This window comes from Heliangelus exortis, chromosome 12, assembly GCF_036169615.1.
Source record: "Heliangelus exortis chromosome 12, bHelExo1.hap1, whole genome shotgun sequence".
NCBI lineage: Eukaryota > Metazoa > Chordata > Aves > Apodiformes > Trochilidae > Heliangelus > Heliangelus exortis.
This window is the reverse complement of record NC_092433.1, coordinates 3,218,536-3,241,636: the sequence shown is the minus strand read 5'-3', so window position 1 is coordinate 3,241,636 and position 23,101 is coordinate 3,218,536. Positions and strand designations below refer to the sequence as shown.

Below are 23,101 nucleotides of genomic sequence, written 5' to 3'. Positions count from 1 at the left end.
CTTTCTTTTGTGTATTTCCTGGATTTGAAGGAGATTATAGTGTGTAAAGCCTGTTAAAGCTAATGCTTGGCTATCAAATTAAACTAAATACTGTGTTTGATTGTTTTTTCTATGAATTTCAGGAGATTAATGGCTTATTTTGTGGGAATAGTTGACTGTGGGCTCTTTCTGAATGGCTGCAATTTCAGGATGTACACCTAGGATCAATGATTTTTTGGATAGGTAAGTACCCATTCCTCACCAGATGCTTCCAGTGTGCCATCCCTCTCAGCTGTGCTCAGTTCTGTGCTTAGAACTGTTTTTTAAAATTTTAATATCATTATTTGTTTGAGATGCTCATCTTAATGAACTTGCATTCCTCAAGTCTGATAAAGCTTGTGTGTGTGATGTGTCTGGTGAAAAATGCCTTCACTTAAGAAGTTATGTGTCCTTCTTGCTGAAAGTAGGCAAACTTACCCTCATAAAGAAAAAAAAAAGTCAAGGTTTTCTGTCTTAAGTTGTGACTGAAAATCACATTTCCTCAAGTCTGTCCTGTGTTGGTGCATTTTAGGTGTTGGTGTGCATGTATCAGAACACACACTGATTGCATCAAGGAGTTGTCACAATAACAAGTTTCTTCAAGCTCTTTTAGGCAGCATCCTTTTCAGAGGGGTTTCCTTTCCAGGTACGTTCTGTATTATTTTGATTGAAATAAAGAAATGCAATATTGAAGTGACAGAAAAATGAACTGAAGAACTTTGCATATTTTACTGCTGAATTTTTTACTGCTGAATGGTTCATCCGTATCTCCCTTCAGGTTTTTGTTGACTTAAAAATATCATTTATGCTATTTAACTACTTTTTTCCAGACAGCCTTAGTGGTTGATTTTAATTCAGGAGTTTCATAAGGAGGAGGGTAATAGCATTTATTTGGAGTACATAAAATAGTTATGTGATGATTTATTCATCAGCTACAACCTGTGCACAAGGAAGATTTGGGAGCCTTTATTATTTTTCAATTTCTTGCACAGTATGGCAGGCCCTGGTGTTGCAGGTCCAGAATATCTTCCATCCACTGTTGCTTTATCCCTCAGCTTTTTAGGCTGAGTTTGAAACATCAAGCCAATTTCTAGGGGTTTTCCTGCAGTCATTCAAGCTGTCAGAGGATATCAGGGTGATGATGCTGTTAGGGTTGTGTGATAAATCAGGTGTCTGTACTGACAAAGGTATTTGCATAAGATGAGCAATGGACTGACAGTAACATCCCATCATAAATATTATTGGTATCAGAGCTGCACTGTGCTTCAAAAGGAAGCAGCCTGGGGTTTTAGCCAATGTATTAACCTCCTAGGGACTGCTGCTGCTTTGCTGCCAAAGTTCCTAGAAGTGGCCATAGCACAGCTACCTTGGTAGAAATATCTAAAAATACACAAATGAGGGGGAAGTGCTTTAATTTATGTGATTTAAATAGACTTTCTTTTTGTTTCCTGTTATTTTAATAATTAAAGCCAAATCCTGTGTTTCTTGGGGAGACTAAATCCACTGTAGGATGAGACTGATCAAGAATGTTAGGAAATGCTTAAATTAAGGTCTCTGCTTGAAGGTACTTCCTCAGCTAAATAAGACTTAAATGAAAGCTGTGGGGGGGGTGCTGACTTGAAACCATCCCTTGCTTCAACTGGTTAGATCTATTAGTTTTACCATGTCTATAAATACATATTTTTAAGGCATAAAATGTTATGGAAAAAATCCCCTTTATTTATCTTTTTTGCAATAACTGAGATGTGAAATTAGCATCCTGGTTTACAGGACACAGCCAGCTCAGACAAATCACACACCCATTCTGTCAGCTCTGTTCTATAATGACATACACAGCTGCAGCTTTCATTTATCTCTTTGTATTTAGACATAGTGATGTAAACAGGGATATATGGTGAGCAAAGAAGAAATAATCTGTCCTTAATAAGATGAATAGTGTAAATTCATTCTAAAACAAATTAAGTGCTGTACATGCATAGTGAAAGGTGCTTTCTGCAGCTCCTCATTTCTTTTACAAAATAATACATCAGCAAATGTTTGACATAGAAATTGGCTGCTTTTTTTTTTTTTTCTTTTTTTTTTTCCCCGCTAGAAAAAATGCAAAAAGCAAGGACTGTGCAGGTGTTCTGGGTCTGGAGGCTGTTACTCAGCCATTAAGTATCACAATGAACCAAAGCAGGAAATTAATTAATTTAATCATTGCCATTAGGGTTTTTTTAAATGTGGAAACAGTCTTGACTTTCAGACGTGGAGTTTCATCTCATTTACATCCATCTGGCCTGGGTATGTGCAGCCTCCCCATTGTGCCTGATCCTTGGAGAGGAACATCATTCCTGAGGCTGCAGAGCCCCGTGCTCCCTGGGCAGCAGGTGCAGGGCAGGCTGAGGAGCAGGAGAAGCAGGAGCCCTGTGCCTTTGGAGCAGAGGGGAGCAGACAGGGTGCTGGGGGGGAGAAGCCTCAGCTGATGCTGAACGTGTTGGCAGGACTGCACTCAGGCACTGGGCTGCAACCCCACCCCCCCGAGTGTTTTCCATAAGCTCACCACATGCTCTTGACTGATTATTATTTTCATTTTACTGGCTAATACTCCTCTCTATCCATCTCCCAACAACAGAGAAGAACATTTTTGTTGAATGATTCACCCTACATATTGTCTTTTCCATCTTCCTGGTGATCCTGTGTTTCTGCTTCTGCCTCAGCCATTACCTCAGGCTCCAAAAATGGCTTTTCTCTAATGAGCCACACTGGCCAGAGTTTGAGAGACTTCCATTGTTCTTCAGAATTTGAGGGTTGAAGTGCAGTGACAAGAATTTAACATTTTCTGGCCGATTGAGAAATGTGTACTGAGCATTTTAAGTCAGACTTTAAGCATCCTAAGTGTTTATAGCCCTGAATTTTCACAGCATTTCAGCAGTTTTTTAAAATCCATTTGATCACGTGCTAACTTTTCTGCTATAGCAGTCTGTAAATTTTCAAAATTGCTTGCATGTATATTTTATACCTAAAGGTGGAAGAGACTTTGTTTCTACCCTTTCCATTTTTTTTCCTGCAACTGCAGCGTTCAGATTTCTGGACTATTTGAGTATTTCATGACCCTGCTAATGTACTTGGAAAATGCCAACGTAGCTTCATGCAGAAAAGGTGTCTGTGTATTAGCAGTGAATCACAGGGGGAGGCAGCCTGGAAAATCTTACAGTGTGGATTTGAAATAACTTGAACAAAAGCTGGTGAAAAAGCACTTGCATTTTAGGTCATCTGTTTCTTTTTCCATATGTGAGAGAGGAGAAACAGATGCCTAATCTGGGATGAAGCAATTTATTAGCCTGAAAAAAACATTAATAAAATGATCCTGAGAGCATGCAGGTCCTCCCCTGCTCTCAACCATCTGAGTATAAAATCTATTTTGGCAAAGAGGCTCTTGACCTGTGGTATTCATTATCACTGCTGAGATGGGCTTTATGCATTTACTGCAAAGTCTTTGTCCTCTCCCCACTGTCAGCTGAGTGCAATACAAACCCCATCCTACCCAGCCTGGTTTGCTGCTCATCATCTGCAACTGTACAGTAACAGCCTGCTTCTTGGACAGAGAGCTTAGGTTGTCATCTCCTTCACAAAGCAAGAATTGCATTTAATTTCAATACAATGCTTGGCCTGTTTTTTCTCTCATGAAAAAATAAAAGCTTATTTGGCTGCAAAGAAAAAATAATGACCTGTTATTTGAAATAAATTACTTGAAATAAAATGCTTTAGAAAATAAAATACTTTTTAAAATAAAAGATTTTTTGGGGGGCTTCCTTTTAATCTAACATGACAGAGCTAATTGACAATTTGCCCGTAGTTGTCACCTAAAGCTGTGAACAATCCTTTTCAGTAACAATATGTATCTGTATCTTTTTTCAGGTATTTTTTGGGATAGCCACATTCCAGCAAATCTGGGTGCACACTGGCTTGGACAGCTGTGTTTATGGTGACCATGTTAACATCTGTGTTTCACACACATTACACTGCTTCCACAGCATGTAACCAGGAGCTGAAGTGGAAATACCAGTTCCTGCTCTCACCTTTCCCAAGATCTAATTTGTAAGCCAACTTTTAAAAAAAATATTCAGTCAGGAGAAATGATGCAAGAAGCACATCATCACATACCCACAGGGAAGACAATGATGAATTTCAAGTGCACAACTTTCCTACCATCTGTCTGATTGAAAAGGAGAAAACAATTGCATGAAGGGAAGAGAAGCTACTAAAGGAATTGTATCTGTTTTCCTGGAAGTGCTGCAGAGACTGGTGAATATTTTTATAAAGCAATTTAGACCTATTCTGGTGCCTTTTCAGTAAATAAAGTATCCTTGTCACAAGGAGCTAAATATTATCAAAAACTGAATACCATTTTTTTTAAGCAGCCCGTTTCCTGATCTGTATCTCTTTTGTATTAATTCCTCCTCAGGAAAACAATTCCACGTGGAATAGACAGAAATGGGCATCACTGTGGCAGTCATGATTGATTAGAAACTGAGTTATGAAGAGCTCTGTAACAGCTGAGAGATAAGGTGGTCCAGGAAGGCAGTGGAGAGTGGCCCAGCAATGTCACAGGAAGCTGAAATTATTTGAACCTAAAGGATGAAAAGCTGAGTGGTAGAGACAGCAAGGTGAGCTGTAAATAAAAGTGGAGGAAGAAAAAGGTTGGGCATGTTGCTGAAGCAGAAGGTAAAAAAGATTCTTTTTTTTTAGCAGCACATTATGCTGTGCTGTTTGATGCTGTTTATAGGTCAGAATGGTGGAATTAAGTGTAGTGGAGAGTGCAGAGAATTGCAGCTGCCTGCAGTGTGCTTTCAGCTGTACTTACTACATCAGGGAGAGTTGCACATATGGGACAAAATAAATGGTGTGATGCCATTTGTGTCAGTGCAGAAACAGAGAGGATTCTGTATATGCAAGTGATAGCCTGCTTGTAGTTTTGTGCTGTGGCTGTGCTGTCATCCACTGTGATTCATTCTGCAACTGGATAAAAAATCAGGTGTCTCTTCAGGATATGCCATTCTCATGGTTAGTGAATGAAGACACAGGGTGGGGCTTGCTGGCTGCTGTTTCAGTTCTTTTAAACTTCCTGATGAGGCATCTTTTTTCTGCTGTTTCCCAACTCTCTAGCCTTGTTCTCACTTTTTAGATCATTTTCTTCAAGCCGTTTTTTCCTGTGTTTATTCTTTCTTCAAAGTTGCCAGATCACCCTCATTTGCATGACCAGAACCAGTCTGACTTGTCTCAGCAGAGGGTGGCCTCCACCTTAGCACTTGTGTCCTTAGCATGTGGAGCCTGGGGAGCAGCTCACTGGACCCACAGTTCTTCTCCTGACCTCCTGGAGGATGTCTGTACAGACCTAGGTCATGGCACTGGTGTGGCATCACCCACTCTGCTATTTTTTCTTTTCCTCTCTGATAGGATTAGGCATCACCTCTTGCTTTTCCACCTTTCAGAACTAAAAGAAGTTGGGCAGTTCTAACCAGAACTGCACATATGGAGATGTAGTCAGGGTCAGGTTTGGTAGCTGATACTCCTGTATTCCTGTAACCAGGAAACTGTGGCAGTGTTGAGATCTTGGGGAGAAGCAGGGTCCTGCAGGTAGCCTTTCCTATCCATTGCCCTTATCAATTATTTTATCCTATCCTATCAAAGGGCTGCAAAGGGGGCTGGTTTTTCTCTTATAAATAAGGTATCCATGTTTCATACAAAGACAAGTCGTTGGTACAGATCATCAAAAACTTGCCCTTTGAGAGTGTGTCAAAAAATGACAACTAATTTGTCATCCCCAACTAATAGTTATAATTCATGGGATCAAGGAGTCTGTGCACAAGAAAACCTTCCTGGTTAAGACAGGTTTGTTTCCTCAGTTCCACCTGTGTTTGGACTCACCAACCAAGGAGTGAAATGTTCCTCAGCTCCTCCCAGATGTGCAGCACTACCTGCTTGGCTGATGCCTTTGGCTCCATCCTGCCTGGTCAGTGTGCACAGGGCTCTGACAGTGCTGAGCATTCCCATAATGTGAAAACATAAATAAATGCAAAAAAAAAAAAAAACCAACCTGTGAGCAAAGCTGCTTGAGCTGGAGGTCAGTGAGCTTTTCTTTTCCTCTCTCCTGGCCCTGGTCCTTTCCTCTTCCCAAGCTGCAATACAGTGCCTGAGAGGCAACCAAAATGGGAATGTGTTTGGACTGCAGGATTTAAAGGGTTTGCATTTTATAACTCTTAAGTAAATAAGCAAGTAAGGAAGCAAAGTAAATCAGCTCATTCGGCCTGTGTTTACCTTCAGTACTTGCTCCTCTGTTAAATACCATTGTGTTAGATCCCTGCCATTCTGAAAGCCTCTTCACAGAACAAAAAGAGGGCAGCAGGACACAGTCATCCTTAAAATTAAAGACAGCCTATAAAGGACTTGAAAGAAGTATTTCAAACTAACTTAATTCTACCCTTGTGTAAATGAAGTTCCATACTCATCAAGTCCCTCTGTGTCAGTGAGCCCTGCCCGGCCCTGGTGAGAACCTGTGCTGGGTGCTGACCTCTGGGGCAGCCCTCTGCATTTCCTCACCACGTTTCCCTCTGGAGGAGACCGAGTTGGCTTGGGTTTTACTTGGGTTTTTTTTGTTTTGTTTGTTTGTTTGTTTTTAATTAAACAAAAGCTGCTTAATTAAACAAAAGCAAAGGCACGACAGAGGAGAGATGGGGAGAGAGATGCAAAGCTGAACCTCCCCAGAGCAGCACAGATTAACCTCGGGTCACAGCAGTGACTTGGTTGGGTTTGGTTTGGCACCTGGGCACCCAGGGAGGTGCAGAGGCAGCAAAGTGGGGGTCGGGCGGTGGCTGTAGGCGGACACCCGCAGGGAGCAGGTTGGGTCCGGTTGGCGGGGCTCCGGTGCTAAGGACCCGCGGCCGCAGCTCTTTAACAGCAGCGTGTGCTGCCCTGCCCCGCGCCGCAGCCCGGGACAGGTCCCCGCAGCCCTAGACAGTCCCTAAGCCCCCGCTCCTTGGTCGTTTCCCGCACTGCGAGTGCTGAGGGCGCTGAGGTGCCGGGACGGGGCGGTTCCCGCCCAAGGAGCTGCAGCCCCGCCCCGCCGCGGGGGCTGACGGGAAGGGGAGGCGTCTCCCGCCCGGCGGTGAGGGGAGCGGCGGCCATGAGCGGGATCCTGCTGCGGGGCCTGCGCTCCGCCACCGCCTTGCCCCGCAGCACCCCCCTGACCCGCAACGCACCCCTGCCCCGCAACGTCGCCCGCCGCCTGCGCACCGCCGTGCAGCGCCATGCTTTCGCCAAGGAGCTGTTCCTGGGCGCGCTGCGGAAGGTGAGAGGCCCGTGAGGGGAGGGCGGCTCCTGAGGGGAGCGCGAGCCAAGGCTGAGGCGGCACCGAGGAGGCATCGGGCCGGGCCGGGCTGGGCCCCCCCAGGGACTGGTACCCGGGGCAGCATGGGGGTCGGGAGGGTGTCCGGCCCTGCTGCGGGGAAATGAGGGGCCTGTCCCGGGGGGAGAAGGCGAGGCGGGTCGGAGCTGCAGCTCTGGTGTTGGGGTGATGCTCTCGGGTGTGTCCGCTGGCCCCACAGCTGAAGCTGGTTCGGTAAATTGACCCATTTGCACCTGAGCACACACAGCGTGGATGGTGTTAATTATGATTGCTGAAGAAGCAGCGTCTGAGGGCTGATTTAAACCGCAGTCACCTGTGCCTGCAAGCCCAGCAGGTTCCCTACAGACACACAGGTGCCTCTTGACATTGGGTCTGGGCAGTGATCAGCTAAATTCTTCAAAACTTAAGTCAGTTCATCCTCTGTTCACGGAAGAGACGTGATGGAAACTTTTGCTTAGTTTGTTATAGGAAAGATTGAAGCTCTCGTTGTGTCTTGACATAGCACTGGGTAAAGAAGTTACAAATGTGAGGTATAACACTGCATTAAAATAGCCCTCCTTAATCCAAGGTTTGGAGTATGCATTTGTCAGAGATTACAGGGTAAAATAAATTGAAACGAGGAATGACTTGAATCCACTGAAATAAATTGAACAATAAAGTCTCCCAAAACAGATCTTATCAAGCAAAGTGTTGCAACAGTTAGTCTTGTTCAGACTTCTTCACATTAAATATTCATTCATGCCTTTTTTTTTTTTTTTCCTCTCAGATTCAATACAACTTTCTGAAACAATATTGCTTTTACTGGATCCTGACTTTTGGGAGCTGTCATGATTCTTCAGACTAAATCCTGAAGAGTTCTGTTTGGGCAGTAGACTCTTCTGTTTCAAAGAGCAAAGATGATACAAATTGGAAGCACTCATTTCATGTAGTCTTTTACTTGTTGTGTTAGGTGCTTGGGGTTATTTATGTATGCAGCCCCCTCAGGTCATGCTGTTTCCAGGTTATGACCAAAATACCAGTGTGGTGATAAGGAGCAATATGGGTCTCATCTGTGCAGTGTGCTGTGGGTTTCCAGGGGACAGCATCTGTTAGCTGAGCCACTTGAAATTTTATTTCAGTTGCATGACTGATGTTTTTTTTTTAAAAAAAGTAAAAATTGGCCTCTTGTTTTAGGAAGAAGTTTTTCCTTATCCAGAAATTACCAATGAAGAGCTACAGGAGATCACTCAGTTTGTGGGACCTGTAGAAAAATTCTTCAATGAAGAAGGTAGTTTTTACTTTTGTATTCGTGTGGGTGATGTAGTGATGGCTGTGATTTAACTGTAGCAGTTGAACAAGATTATTGTACTTTAAATATTTAAGTTTTCATATGCATTTATTGCCTGTCATACAGTGCTGCTGATTCTAGAGATATGTGCAGTTATGGCTTTTTTTATATGGAGTATTTGGACTCCGATGACAAGAAGTAGATCTTAAAAACATTAAAAATAAATAGAACAAAACCAAGAGGTGAAAGAATTGTGGGAAAGAGGTGGAATATGAAATCTCTTTGAGCTCCTGTCAATAATACTATTTACCACTTTATATATTGTGGGGTTTTTCTGTAACTTTCAAACTGTCCTAGTGTACTAAACTGGGTTTAGAAAAAAAAACAAACAAACAAAAAAAAAAAAACAACTGTGTCCAGTTCTGGGCCCCTCAGCTCAGGAAGGAGATTGAAGTCCTGGAGCAGGCCCAAAGGAGGCAACTGGGCTGGTGAAGGGATCCAGCACAGATCCTATGAGGAGAGGCTGAGGGAGCTGGGGGTGTTGAGGCTGGAGAAGAGGAGGCTCAGGGGAGACCTCATCACTCTCTACAACTCCCTGAAAGGAGGTTGGAGCCAGGGGGGGGTTGGGCTCTTTTCCCAGGCAACTCTCAGCAAGACAAGAGGGCACAAGAGGTCTCAAGTTGTGCCAGGGGAGGTTTAGGTTGGACATTAGAGAGAATTTCTTTCTGGAGAGGGTGCTCAGCCATTGGAATGGGCTGCCCAGGGAAGGGGTGGATTCTCCATCCCTGGAGATATTTCAAAAGAGCCTGGATGTGGCACTCAGTGCCATGGGCTGGGAACCACGGGGGGAGTGGAGCAAGGGTTGGACTTGATGAGCTCTGAGGTCCCTTCCAACCCAGCCAATTCTAGGATTCTATGATTCAGCAGAGATATTCATAAATGATGAGAAGCTATGAGGAATGAAAAGCATTTCTGCTTTTTCAGCATTAGAGTAGTGATTTTATTTGGGAGAAGCTGCATTGGCCTTGTGCATTCCTGCTAGGTTGCAGGGTGCTCCTCCTGGTACAGTAGGTAAGGTAATTTTAGAACTATTGCAGAAAATTGATTTTTAGAGACAGCAAGTTCTGAGCCAGTTAAACAGTATTGTCTCAGGTTTCCTGCTGACAAAGACACAGGGCTGAGGTTGCCAGACACTGCAGGAGTTTGAAGCAGCCTGTGATTGTTTGAGATGCACATTATTTTAACTATAAAATTGTAATGTTGGACGGGGACAGTAAATTAAGAATTTATGGAGATTACCTTTTTTTAATTCTTTGCCCAGTTGGGGAACATCATTTGCTGAGTAAAAAGCTTGATATTTAAGAGAGGAATAAAAATGTCCAATAATATCAATATATCACTGAACCTAGAAATTGTTCATCATTTTTAGGATTCACAACTGTTTCTGTTTAGTTGTTGAGGGTAGCTTGGGGGTGTGGTAAAAACAGGAAAGCAGCCCTAAACAGTTAGAAACTTGATAGGGTTGGGAGTGGGTGAGGAAACTCATCTCAACAGAGTCACTGTACATCCTGACAATGCCCAAACACCACAGATGGGTCAGTATGGGCATAAGGGAGGAAGAGAGAAAACTCCACTCTTTCTCCCCCCGGAGCAGCTGATGCCATACCACAAATACATATGTCACACTCTGGAGCTAAAAAAATCAGTGTGGGCAATGAAATGTCTTTTTTAGAATGAATTGCTTGTTCTTGCTTACTTTTTGGAAAGATCCATGTGTGCCTTTTGCTGCAGCTTACAGCCTTCCTGAGCTGCTTAATATGATTCTTGTGTATTTGCACTGTCACAGGACAGAACAGCTCTTGTAATCCCCCAAGAATCTGAATAGCTCTTGAGAACAAGATTTTTGTAATTAATTCATTTATGTGCCTTTGTTGTTTGCTGTTTCTTTTGATGGTGACCTAGGCATAGTTCAGCTAGAAAGTACTGGAAATCCTTTGCTTATTCCAGTCATGGAGTCTTCTGGCATGCACAGGCACAGTCTGTACACATAGAAATGTTTGAGAAAGTGAAATAAACCCTGGATTTTTCCCACTTCAAGTTTTGTTTTCCTATATATGTTGATTTTACAGCCATAATCCATATTTTTGGGCCCTTCTGGTTGGTTCTGTGTTGTGACTTTGATGGTGTAATAAAGTGGGCTGTTTAGTGGGGCATTGGTCTCCAGAAACAGAACTGAAACATCCCACTGCACAGGTTAGGATTCCCTGTGTTAGTGTCATCAAAAGACTCAAACTGGCAGGTTTTGCCTTTGCAGTGAGGAGGCTGTGGCAGACAGACCCCAGCCAGCAGCCCCTTTTTCTCTGAGTTTTTTCAGTTTTTCAGAGCTGGGCTCTCAGGCTCATGGTTGGGGTAGAGATGTCACTGCTGCAGTGACCTGGGCTCTGATTTGAGTCTGCTGCAGCCTCAGAGACTCCTTCTGCATGAACAAAGTTTTAAATTATAAAACCTTCTCTATTTGTAGTGGACTCTAAGAAGATTGATCGAGATGGAAAAATCCCACCTGAAACTCTAAAAGGACTGAAGGACCTGGGTCTCTTTGGCATGCAGATTCCAGAGGAATATGGTGAGTAAATGATCACAAAAGAATAACCCAGTGGTCTATATTAATGAATGCATTTTTGGGGTCTTGAAAATGTGTCTGTACTATTCCATGTGTGGGCCTTTGATGTGGAAGTTTAAATCAGGAGCTAAGGCTTCCCCCTAGCTAAAAAAAGAGGTGTAGGGCCCCCAGAATGCCTGTTGGCTGTGTGGGGGGCTCTGCACACTCTTGCCCTGGGCACCTAAGGTGGATAACTGATTTTAGATGGTGTGAATTCCTTGTGGCAGAGCATTTTCCTTTGTATTGTGTTGGATGCAGTGGTCACTTAGCATTCTGTGGGACTTGCAGTCCTTGCCTTTGGCTTCTAAAATTCTGTTGGGTCCAAACTATGATGTCTGACAGAGCTGATCAGTGGGAGCTGTCACCTGCCATTGGCAGATGGGACCAGGTTTGACCTTCCAGCAGTGTAATGTCTGCTCATTAAAAATGTACAGCTGTTGTTTAAAATCTTTCCTATTCAATACTGAACAAAAAGTTGATGTCTTAAAGGACATTATGGTGCCAGTTGAGATCAGAGATGTTAGCTTCTTGGTGGATTAACCCTTGAACTTGAAAAGAAATTTTCAAGAAAATGGTGCTCTTATTCGTATGCATAAAATAAAAATTAGGACTGAAATTATTATTTTACATGAAATTTATACAGAAATTAGATCCTTCCATCATCTAGTGTCTGTTATGAGAGATAGTTACTTTAATGAGAACAACTCAGAGGAAGACAAAACTGTTTGACCATCTGCAGAAGATGGAAAAGTGGAAAAGATTCTTAATTTTTAAAGAGAATTGTGTGAAACTTTTTTTTTTTTTCAATGATTAAAATAATACTATATAAAGCCAGGGACATACCTCAGTGTTTATTTGCTGTTAAAGTAATACCCTGGGGTTTTGTAGCATTTTTTGTTTATTGTGTTAGGCAACATAATTAGTGTTGCTGGTCTGCACTACTTTCAGTTCTTTGATTAAAATGTTTCTTTAGAAATTCACTAAAGTCTGGTGAACAACTTGCATGTACAACAACATGTGATCTCTATTGATAAATTAATTGTTAAATAATGGGTTTGAAATGCATTAGAAATGCTATGAAATACTTTTCTTGGTTGTTCAGAAGTGGGCAGGGAGATCTGAGAGTACAAAAAAAAAGCTTGCAAGATCTTTTTTTCTCTTCCTGATAGTGTCTGGGGAGGAGAAAGATCTGGACAAAGCACCCAGGTGGAGGAGGGAGGTATTTAGGGGTTAAGAAGTAATTGAAAGAAGAGAGATGGGTGTCCACTGAAGGGAGGTGTTGGGAGCAGAGAGCTGAGGATAGAACTCAGAGCAAGGCATTAGGAAGCATCATGAAGTTGGGAGTGTAATGTCCTGTTGATTAATTAGAAATAAGTTCCTGATTTCTAAAAGGCAGCTTTTTTGACATAGAGAACACACTTGAGTTAATAAAGTGCTCCTGTTGTTTTGATCTTGTATTATTTTGAAGCTTGTGGAAGAAAGCTTTCTCACCTTGCACTCTGTGAAGGGTTGCTTGTAGAAACCCTTCTTTTAGAAAATGGTAATCCAGTTGTCTTGTAAGCTGCATAAAAAACAGAAGATGGAAAGCAATCACCTTGTTTATAAGCAAGTTCCTGTGTTCTGCATCATAAATAGTGTGCTCCTAGCAAGGTTATTTCCCTTTTTTTTGTAATTTAACCCTGCTGTATTTTTGTTGGCCGTGCTTGTCATGTTTTAAAACTCCTCAGCTACACATGCTGCATGCACCCCATGGAACAGCACTGCACAAAATGCAGTTGAGTAGGAAGGGCCCTACCATGTAGTCCAACTGCCTGACCAGTTCAGGGCTTACCAGAAGTTTAAGCATGTTGTGCAAATGCCTCTTCAACACTGACAGGCCTGGGACCACCCTCTTGGTGAAGAAATGCTTCCTAATGCCCAGTCTAAACAGCCCCTGGTGCAGTCTTAAACCATTCCTAGTCCTATCCCTGAATCCCAGGGAGAGGATCTCAGCACCTCCCTCTCCACTTCCTCTCCTCAGGAAGCTGCAGAGCCGTGAGGTCACCCCTCAGCCTCCTTCTCTCCAAACTAGGAAAACCCTGAGTCCTTGGCTGCTCCTCAGAGAACATTGTTTCCAGCCCTTTCACCAGCTTTGCTGCCCTCCTCTAGACACATTCAAGTGCCTTAATGTACTCATCTGCTGCTTCTAGCTACACTTTGTTCATCTTCTTCAAGAAACTTTTCATACTGGTTTGTAACAGTGGTGTATTTGCCAGTAGCACTGGAGTGCAGGACATCAATGGGAAAAATGAAGCTCATGTAAATATGGAATCATGGCTGTCCTTAACCTGTAATTACTCTGCACATCATCAGCAGTCTCCAACCCAAATCCTGAGCCCTCATCTCTTAGAAAGGGGAAAAGAATGAAGAGTGGGTATAGATAGGGGGAGTGGGAGCTTGGTTTTGTGTCAGCATGCAGTGACAGAGAAGGGTGTGAGAGGCAGTGGTGTGAACTGATGGTGTTGGGGAGACCTGTGTTGATTCAGTGGTCAGCTCACAGTTGGAGTGTTGAGACATCTGCTGAAGTAGAATATTCATTTTCCTGACTTACACTGCTGTCCCAAAATTATTAACCTGGACAAAATATTATCTTGATGAGATGAAGTTGTGTATTCAGCAGTAATGTATAAAATATTCTCAAGTTACAGGTGTCAAGACTTTAGTCCTTACAACATAAAAACCTTGAATGTTAGACTCACACAGATGCAGCTTTCATTTCTCCTGTTGTGTTCTTCAAGTAACCTCTGTATTTGCAAATCACAAAATTCCTCTCAAAAGAGTGTACTCGTGTCACATTTGTTTTTTTGATATATTGGCAGGTTTTTATTAGTGACATTTTTGAAACATTGTATTTTACCCTCCTTTAGTAGCAGTTTGGAAGCCTCTTTGGGAACTATTTTGTGGCAGTTCTGTTGCCTGGCTCATCCTCTGCTCTGCTGCTGGTCACTGTGATGCCACCACAGATGCAGGTTCATTATCTGCCTTTGTATCAGAGCATGGAAATGCCACCAAAAATATATTTTATTTATTCTGTAAGCAGAGAGATTCAGACTAGAGCAGTTTTCTATCAAATCTTTTACCATTTTCACAGGCAGAGTGGTTTAAGGAAGCTGCTTTTCTACCATCTGATGGATGATGCTGTACTTGCTGTGTGTGCACGTGTGTGTGAACACAAACACATCTGCTCTCTGAACAGAACTGAATTCAGCACAACTCATGATTATTAAAAAGTTGCTGTTTTCAAAATGGGTTCCTCTGGCACAGCTGCAGCCATGTGGTACTTGTTTGTGGATACACCCAGCCTGTACTAAGAGGCTCCCCAGTAACAGTTTTATATTCTTGATGGTTCAGTACTTGAAGAGGGGGAAGTGCAATTGTAAGGTTTCTGCTTAGAGTAAAACTCATGGTTTGTTCCAGGGGGGCTTGGTCTGTCAAACACCATGTATGCACGTTTGGGAGAAATCACCTCTTTAGATGGCTCCATTGCAGTGACTCTGGCAGCTCATCAAGCCATTGGGCTAAAGGTAATCCTCTCTTTTGTGTCCAGTAGGTCTGTACAGTTTGCATAGAAAAGGTGATGTGGAGTTTATTTAAATGTGGAGTGTAACAAATAAGACTTCCCTGTGGAGCACAAGTCAGGTAGAACATCCTGACATCAGTCTGGCTCTTCCCAGCACCCTGTGGCTTGGTGTGAGGCTTTCATGCAGCACTGAGACTGAACATGATGTACACAAGAAAAGTAATAGTCCAGGAAGCACTGGGATAGTAACTCCTAGAAAAAATTACTTTAAATTATCCCAAGTTTTTTTTTTAAATCGGTGAATGTGATAAAAATAGCTAGAATAAATATTGAAATACGTAAAATACCACAGGGGCTAAAATTATTGTGAGGTAGCACAGCCATGCAGAGAATTCAGGAAGGGGCAACTTTTTCTAGCTGAATGAGGCAGCCTCCTGGGGGAGGCTGGAGAAGAAAAACCTACCCAACTTCCTTGTTCCACCAAGTATGTGAATTTTAAACTCATTTTCTGCATAGTTTAGCCATAGGTATCTGCCTTTTAGTGCATGTTATGGAGGTAGACTGGAGTTTGAAATAGCAGTCAGCTCATTAGAATAAGAAATTCTTTGTGGGATTGAGCAGACAATGCTAGTTAAAAATACGTGTTTATTCCTTGCCATACTTAAATTTCTGCCATCTGCAGAACAGGGCTCGTGGAGCTGAGCTGCTAAGTGTAGTGTGAGACATAACAACTGTCACTCAGACTGTCACTCAGGCTGTCACCACTTTGGGTCAGGTGGGGTTAATCCTCATTTTCTTGAGTAACTATTTTAGCTATTTAGCCACTGATTATTTAGCTTGTATTTTTATATTTTTTGCCCTTTTAAGAAACCTGCTGTACAAAAGAATAGAGATGATTAATATAAGTGCACTCTCACAACAGGTTGTTGAATCCCCTTTTAATGTAATACTTGGAAACCTAAGTAAACCTGGTGTTCTGTTCCCTGACTAGGAGCTTTGAAATTGCTGCTTTTTGGCTTATTAAATAAAATGACAGTGACAGTCAGGGAGGTGTGACAGATGAAGGCAGACACATCTCAGTGCTGTTCAGAGCAGCAGTTAAGCCTTTACCTCCAGCATAAATGCAGCAAAGCCTACCCTGGAAGGCAGGATTAACACTAAGCTGCTTCCCTGGGGCATTTGAATATCTGTGTGATGGCAATTTTGACACATTTTAATTGCTGGTAAATAATAATGTCCTTTGTTTGTTAAACTTTCTCTTATTATGCCATAGAAGTTGCAAATTAGGCTTCCAGAACCTGGTGAAAGCTTTTCAGCTTCAGTGCTTTTTACACAGGGTGATGCTGAAAAATTTTCTGTTGTTTCTTCAGGGAATCCTCATTGCTGGCACTGATGAGCAGAAAGCAAAGTACCTGCCTAGACTGGCATCTGGGGAGCATATTGCAGCCTTTTGTCTCACTGAACCTGGAAGGTACTGGTTTTATAAGCATAAAAGCTTCAGAAAGCACCAAAACACCCAAATGTTTTGTGTTTTTTTATTACTTTGATCTTCATTACCATGTCTGTTTGGTTAGTATATATCTTTATTATTTGGTGCCTTTGGCTTCAGTACATAAGTTGAATTTTAATTTATTTTTACCCAATAGGTACATGTCAGATCATTCATCATTCCTCAGGATGCTGCTGGTGGCAGTTCCCATGGTTGTTACCATCCCAGGAACTCATCCACTTAATTTCTGCCATTACTGAATACAAATAGAAAGGACACTGTGCTGATAGAACTGCTGTGCTGGGACTCTCCTAGGGGGCTTTCAGTTCTTCTGCAAAGTTGTATTGAAGGAGCTACCAAAAATAAGAAAAAAAAAAAAAAAAAAGAGAGAGAAAATAAAAAAGAAAAAAAGAAAGAAAGTCTTTCTTTCAGTGTTTATCACAGGGATGTTTGTAGCAGCAGCTTCATTTCAAAGATCAGGTTACATTTATTGAGTTTACTCACTGACTGTTGCCACTATTGGCAATTCTGTTAATGCAGGAGAGTTACAGTTTTCTTAAAACCATACAGGCAGCTGGTGTAGCAGGGGATTATAAAAGCAGCTGATTAAAAAACTGAGAGCAGTTCAGTATTTGAAGTTGAATCTTGCTTGCCTGCAGGGAGCTGTTGTTTGAAGCTTCTTCTCTGGATTCTTTCCTGCTAGAATGATTTGCAAAGAGCAGCTGATTTAGCTGCTGATTTTCACATTGCTCTGAGGTAGCTACTTCCCAGCCATTAATGATTAATGATTTTTATTTGACCCTCTAAAAGCTGTCCCACTTGCAGGTAAAATTTAAAATTGCAGATACTTTAACCAAGTGATCCATGGATGGGACTGGGAAGTTACACACAAGAAAAAAACAAGGGCAAACCAAGCTCTGAAGGTCTGACATCTTTATTAGCCCAGCAGTATTTAGAAAGATTGCTCCTCTTAGTAACTTCAGTCCTCCTAGAGACCCCTGTTCTAGCTCACAGAACAATCATATTTAGAACTGAAGTTCAGGAACAACCCTGCTGAAGTGCTGAAAGCTGCAGTGGGACATTGTGGCATTTTAATTTGTGGAAAAGGAAACTTCTTTCAAGGGGGAGGTGATGTGCTTGTAAATGATGTAGTGAGGGGGTGATTGGAGAGGTGGCATGAACTTTGAATCACTGAACATAAACCTTTGATTGCTGGCTTTGCTCCTGTAAAAAAGCTTTGATGTGCCCAAGTGCTCATCAGTTGAGACTGTCACACAGGTATTTTTCATTTCTGTTGTTTTTTTGATGTAGAATGTAAAACTAAGACAGGAATTTTTGAGAAACAACTTAGACCTTTTAAACTTGATTGTGTTTTAGGCTGACAGATTGTTTGTACATTTACATAGCTCAATGTGTAGCTCTAGAAAGGTGTTTCTCTGGCATTCTGAACACTGTGGTCAGGTGTAAAACTGATGTGTTAATCAGCAGAAATGTCTGCAGGTAACTTCCATAGCAGGAGACTTCTTTAGAGCTGTTGAATCTAGTGTTTCCTTGTTAAGAAATCACATTTTTATATTACTACTTAATGCAGCTTTAAGGATTTATTTTTTCAACTATGGGAAGAGGGGAAAAGATGTAGTTTTGTTTTTTAAAGCATGCTATTTTTTTAAACATTAATAACTTGCTTGGCTTTTAGTGGAAGTGATGCTGCGTCCATCCAGACAAGAGCAACCCTCAGTGAAGATGGGAAATACTTCCTACTAAATGGCTCCAAGGTATCCACTCACAGACTGGGAACAGGACAGGCTGTGGGTACAAGTTCCTAGAAAGCCTCTCTGTGCTCTGCAGGGTTTCAGTGCTAAGTAAGAGGCTGCCCTGGCAGCTGCATCAGAATCTTGAGGTTTCCAAGAGGGACCATCTCCAAAACACAGCCCATGCTGCTTTAGGGCCACAGACAACAAAAAAAGTTTCAGGGAGCATTACTTAATTGGTCCTTTTTGTGGCACTGGAGGCAAAAAAAACCCTAAACCCATTTTTTCCCCTCTTTTCATTCTTTATTTCAGATGTTGTGGCTATTTTTGAAATAAAACTTAACAGTGAATTGGAAATAGGGCTGCCTGGAACATTTCTCCCAGCAGACACAGTGGCAGAATGCAATCTGGAGTAAATGCAGAAATGCACTGGATTCAACAACATTTGATAGACAGCAGGCTTGATCCCTGGCTGGTGATAGATTTGCCTGTCACGTGCAGAGACCCAGCTGTGGGAGAGGCTGTACCTGTGTGGTCTGGTTCACAGGATTTCTCATCAGAGTTTAAATTATTTTGGACCAAATGTGTCTCCAGTCTATTTTCCCCTCAGGTGCCAGGAGCAGCAGGACACAGAAGCTGTTGTGAAAATGCACCACAGATTTTGATTCAAATCTGTGTATTGCAACTTAGTTTATAATTGCTCTGAGCTTACCATTCTGTGGCCAGTGTTCTTGGCAGTGTGCTCACCAGCAGCAGAACACTCATTAAAATTTTAAGGGAAGAAGCATCAATTTTTCACCACTCAGTTCTCTGCTGGTCTGTTACAAAACACTGAAGTACAGTGCTCACAAGATCAGAACAAACCTATTTCTTATGCATTTTTCCTCTCCCTAAACAGGTGTGGATATCAAACGGAGGCCTGGCTGATATTTTCACAGTATTTGCCAGGACAGAGGTTGTGGATAAAGATGGAAAAGTAAAAGACAAAATCACAGCTTTCATTGTAGAGCGGGATTTTGGGGGAGTCACCCATGGGAAGCCTGAGGATAAATTGGGCATTCGAGGATCCAATAGTAAGAATCACTTAAAATTGTTAACAGAAAGGGTTTTAATATTTTCATTTGTTTGGATCATCTGAATTCAGAGAGATTAATTCCATAAAACAGTGGAAGTTTCATGCTTCTTTACCTGTGAGCCCTTCCTAATGCAGGACCCAGCAATCCCAGTTGTGCAGCTCTGCACAATGCACACTTCTGGCTAAGTATGCAGGGAAAAAAATTGCTCAGGAGATCCAGTAACCAACTCGTTTCAATCTAGAATTAAGTTTTCAGAGGCTTTTCTTAAGCTTACTGCTGATTATAGTTTTTCAGCAGCTATCATTTGGCCTTGACTGCTGTATCAGTGCCTTAAAATAGAGACAAAACTGTAGTTGTCTGCTTACACAAAGAATGGTAATTATATTTTGATAATTGATGTCACCTTAAGTCTTCCCAAACTCTGACTTCTTTGGCAATGTGTGTGTAATTGTGTCACAGACAATGCACAAGGAAAACCCTACTTCCTGTTAAAGAAGAGCCAATTATGTTTCTGAATGTCTTTTAAATATTTCTACATAATAGTTCAGCAGCTGTGAACTCTGTGTTTCAGCCTGTGAAGTACATTTTGAAAACACCAAAGTGCCTATAGAGAATGTAATTGGAGAAGTAGGAGGGGGATTTAAGGTAAGTAGTCACAAATATTTGACTTTTAAAAGCCTGATATTTAAGATTGTTTAAGATTTATTTTAAAAGCCTGGAGGAGTCTTTGTGTGCACCCTTGTGCTGCAGTTTCCCTCCTGGAAGTTTGAGCATTGCCAGACTCAATCCTGTTGGTTGGGCTTCTCCTTACCCACTTGGTCTCAGTTTCCCTGGCACGGTGCTCCAGCCTGCCCTGCTCTCAGCTGTCTCCTCCAAGCTCTGCTCTCTGGCTTTTTGATGATTTCCATAGGACACTGTTCCCTTCAGAAAAAGGAGGAACTTCTAACTTCTGAATTGTATCAGGGAAACATCTGCTGCTCTTTGCTCCAGCCAGACCTGGGGACTTTGTATGAAGGGAAAGAAATGAGCATGGCAGGAAGTGGTTCCAGGGAGTGCAGATCCTCTCCAAGGTCTGGTGGCTGTCAGGTGGTTTTCCTGGGATAGATCATTGCCCAGCACAGGAATGGGAGGAGTGCACTGCAAGGCTCCCCTGGCACTGGATGCTCCTCCTTGCATCAGAGGAGTGGGACACCAGGAAGGATCCTGCAGGTCACTGGGCTGTTGGAATCTTTCTCCAGGAGTCTGGTGTGGAATGACAAAACTGTTCTTAATGGTCCTGCTACAGTTTTTTAGTCCCTCTCTAGCAGGCAACTCCAGATCTAAATGCTGAATGAAACAATTGTCTTTAGTGTAGCAAACATTAAGAGATTATTTTTATGGTTTTTATTTTTTCAGATAATTATCACAAATTAATATGTAGGCATGATGACTTCTTCCTAAAATTCCTGACAGCCTTTGAATTGTCACCTGTGTCTTATGTTAAGAATAATAGCAGATTCAAAATCTATGGTTTTGATCTTTATTTAATTTCTTTACCTTTTGTTCTCATTCCCTTTGCTTTGTTGCTGAAAGGCAGGAAAGCATCCATTGCAGGGCAGCTGCAGGGAACATTTTTGTATTTGGCTGCTGTGTACACACATGAAACAATATTCTGTTGTTGTTGTTGATCTGATAAACCTCAGCAGTGCTGCTGTTTGCGTGTTGTCTGTCCAGTTGTAGATAAATACATTTTTGTACGTGTTCTGCCAGTAGAGGGTTTCTTTCCAGTCACTTGGATCATCAGTATCTGAAAACTGTGTCAGGCACAACAGTGGATGTAGCACAAAAAGCCTGGGTTTGCAGCATGGCTGCTGGGGTGCTGAGTGCTGTGCTGCCCCTCTGAGGGCAGTGACCCAGGGCAGGAGCTGATGACTGAAATCCAGGGAAACCTGAACCACCTGACGTGGCCTGAGGCCAAGTTTGTGTCAGCAACCCTTGTGCCTGAAACCCATTCCCTTTCTTCACAGGTTGCCATGAATATCTTGAACAGTGGCAGGTTCAGCATGGGCAGTGCATCTGCTGGGATGATCAAGAAATTGATAGGTGGGTGACCTGGGTGCTGTGGTTTGCTGGGTGCCACGCAGAGGGTGCAGTCAGCACCGTGAGGCTCCATGGCCAGGCCTAACGTGCTCTGACTTCCATATTTTCACTTTAAATTTTTATTAAAAGCCTGTTTAGTGCTTAAACACTGAAGTTTTGTCAGTTCTTATAGTGGGAAGTTATTGTTCCTCTTGAATTCTTCTGAGGTAAGGTGTTCCTATGGAGATAACAGCCTATATACTACTGGCTTTGAAGGTGTAATCTCCCATGAAACCTCCCACTTGATTACCCAGCTCAGAGCTTATACACAGCAATAAGTAATAAAATAGGTTTCTACCAATAATTACCCAAAATAGTAACAGAAATCCCTCTGAAGTGGCTCATCAGCACTGAATGCCTTGCCTAAGGGCTCAACTTCTTGTAAAGAAGCCCCTGGCACTGCTCCAGGGTTGATCCACAGCCCCATTGTGGGGCTTTCTCCAGGAGCTGCTCCAGAAGCAGCCAGGGGTTGGCTGTGGGCAGGTCAGTGTCACAGCCACTCTCAGCAGATCTGTCACGGTGGTCACAGGGTTTGCTGTTGTTGTTTTTACAGAGATGACAGCAGAGTATGCCTGTACCAGGAAGCAATTTGATAAGAAGCTGAGCGATTTTGGACTAATACAGGTAATTAAAATACACACCTAAGTATCTTAAGTCTCTGGGCTTTGTGTTGACTGCATTCTTTCATCTGAACTGACATCAAGAAATTGCTAGAGGTATAAACTTGGTGTAAATTTAGTACAAACTATTTTTTAAGTGTCTCGACTTATAAATAATAAAGAAAATGAATGTGGCTTTTTATTAGATTTTTCTAAAATTTAAAAAAATTGCTGTGCAGTTATGTTTTTTGTTAATATTAGGTAATATATTAAACACATAAAAACCACATTTGTGCCCATAAGCTTCAGGCTTTCCTGGGGGGCTTTGCACCTGAGTCACTGTAGGGCTCCTCCCTTGCTGCCCCTCAGGAGAAGTTCAGCCTGATGGCAGTGAAGGCGTACGTGATGGAGAGCATGGCCTACCTGACTGCAGGCATGATGGACAGGCCAGGCTTCCCCGACTGCTCCGTGGAGGCTGCCATGGTCAAGGTGATGTATGGAAAACTCCCTCCTGGCTTTGACCCGGGGCCAACACTGCTCCCCAGTGGGCACCCAGGCTGCTGAGGGGCTCAGGTGTTGTGTTCAGAGAGAGGGTGTGACACCCTCAGCTGGATGGAAACAGACACCAATGTTTGCTGCTTTCCCACCTGCTCTTGATTAGCTCAGATTGAGACTTTGTCACCACATGAAATAAAAACTGCAGGCAGCAGGTCTGGAGCATTGTGGGCCTCCTCAGTTCTGGTTTTATGCAGCCTTAGGTGGTACCAACATAAAAAATGCAGCTGTGATCCCAGCCTGGCAAAAGTGCCTCTGTGCCCCCTGGGACACCTGAGCCCCCCAGGTGTCACCCTGAGCCTGGGGACACCGTTTCAGGGCAGCTCTGGAGTGTTGCAGCAGCAGTACAAACCACCCCCCCAGCGTCAGTCAGCCCCAGCAGAGCTGTGTGGCTGTAGCTGTGCTGTGTCACCTGGCCCTGACACACTGTCCCACACAGGTGTTCAGCTCTGAAGGGGCCTGGGTTTGTGTGAGTGAAGCCCTGCAGATCCTGGGGGGCCTGGGCTACATGAAGGATTATCCCTACGAGCGCTTCCTCCGGGACACCAGGATACTCCTGATTTTTGAGGCAAGTATTCTGCTTTTACATTCAGTTCTGACATTCCCACTCACACCGGGTCAGC

The 23,101-nt window shown here is 42.8% G+C and overlaps 1 protein-coding gene across 3 annotated transcripts in view; it reads left to right on the top strand.

The window, feature by feature from the left end:
* Window positions 1-7,139: 7,139 nt before the first annotated feature.
* The window catches only part of ACAD9 (acyl-CoA dehydrogenase family member 9), a 23,636-nt gene continuing 7,674 nt past the window's right edge, over window positions 7,140-23,101 (top strand). Inside the window, exons 1-12 of one of the 3 annotated variants that reach the window (XM_071755455.1) lie at window positions 7,140-7,348; window positions 8,579-8,672; window positions 11,194-11,295; window positions 14,788-14,894; window positions 16,261-16,361; window positions 18,076-18,154; window positions 19,029-19,203; window positions 19,778-19,851; window positions 21,213-21,288; window positions 21,878-21,948; window positions 22,293-22,412; window positions 22,918-23,046. In XM_071755455.1, coding sequence (XP_071611556.1) covers window positions 7,184-7,348; window positions 8,579-8,672; window positions 11,194-11,295; window positions 14,788-14,894; window positions 16,261-16,361; window positions 18,076-18,154; window positions 19,029-19,203; window positions 19,778-19,851; window positions 21,213-21,288; window positions 21,878-21,948; window positions 22,293-22,412; window positions 22,918-23,046 — 1,293 coding nt within the window. In that variant the 5' untranslated portion in view covers window positions 7,140-7,183. Of the gene's footprint in view, window positions 7,349-8,171; window positions 8,673-11,193; window positions 11,296-14,787; window positions 14,895-16,260; window positions 16,362-18,075; window positions 18,155-19,028; window positions 19,204-19,777; window positions 19,852-21,212; window positions 21,289-21,877; window positions 21,949-22,292; window positions 22,413-22,917; window positions 23,047-23,101 lie in introns of all 3 variants that reach the window. The other 2 variants (XM_071755457.1, XM_071755456.1) reach the window with 2 other exon arrangements.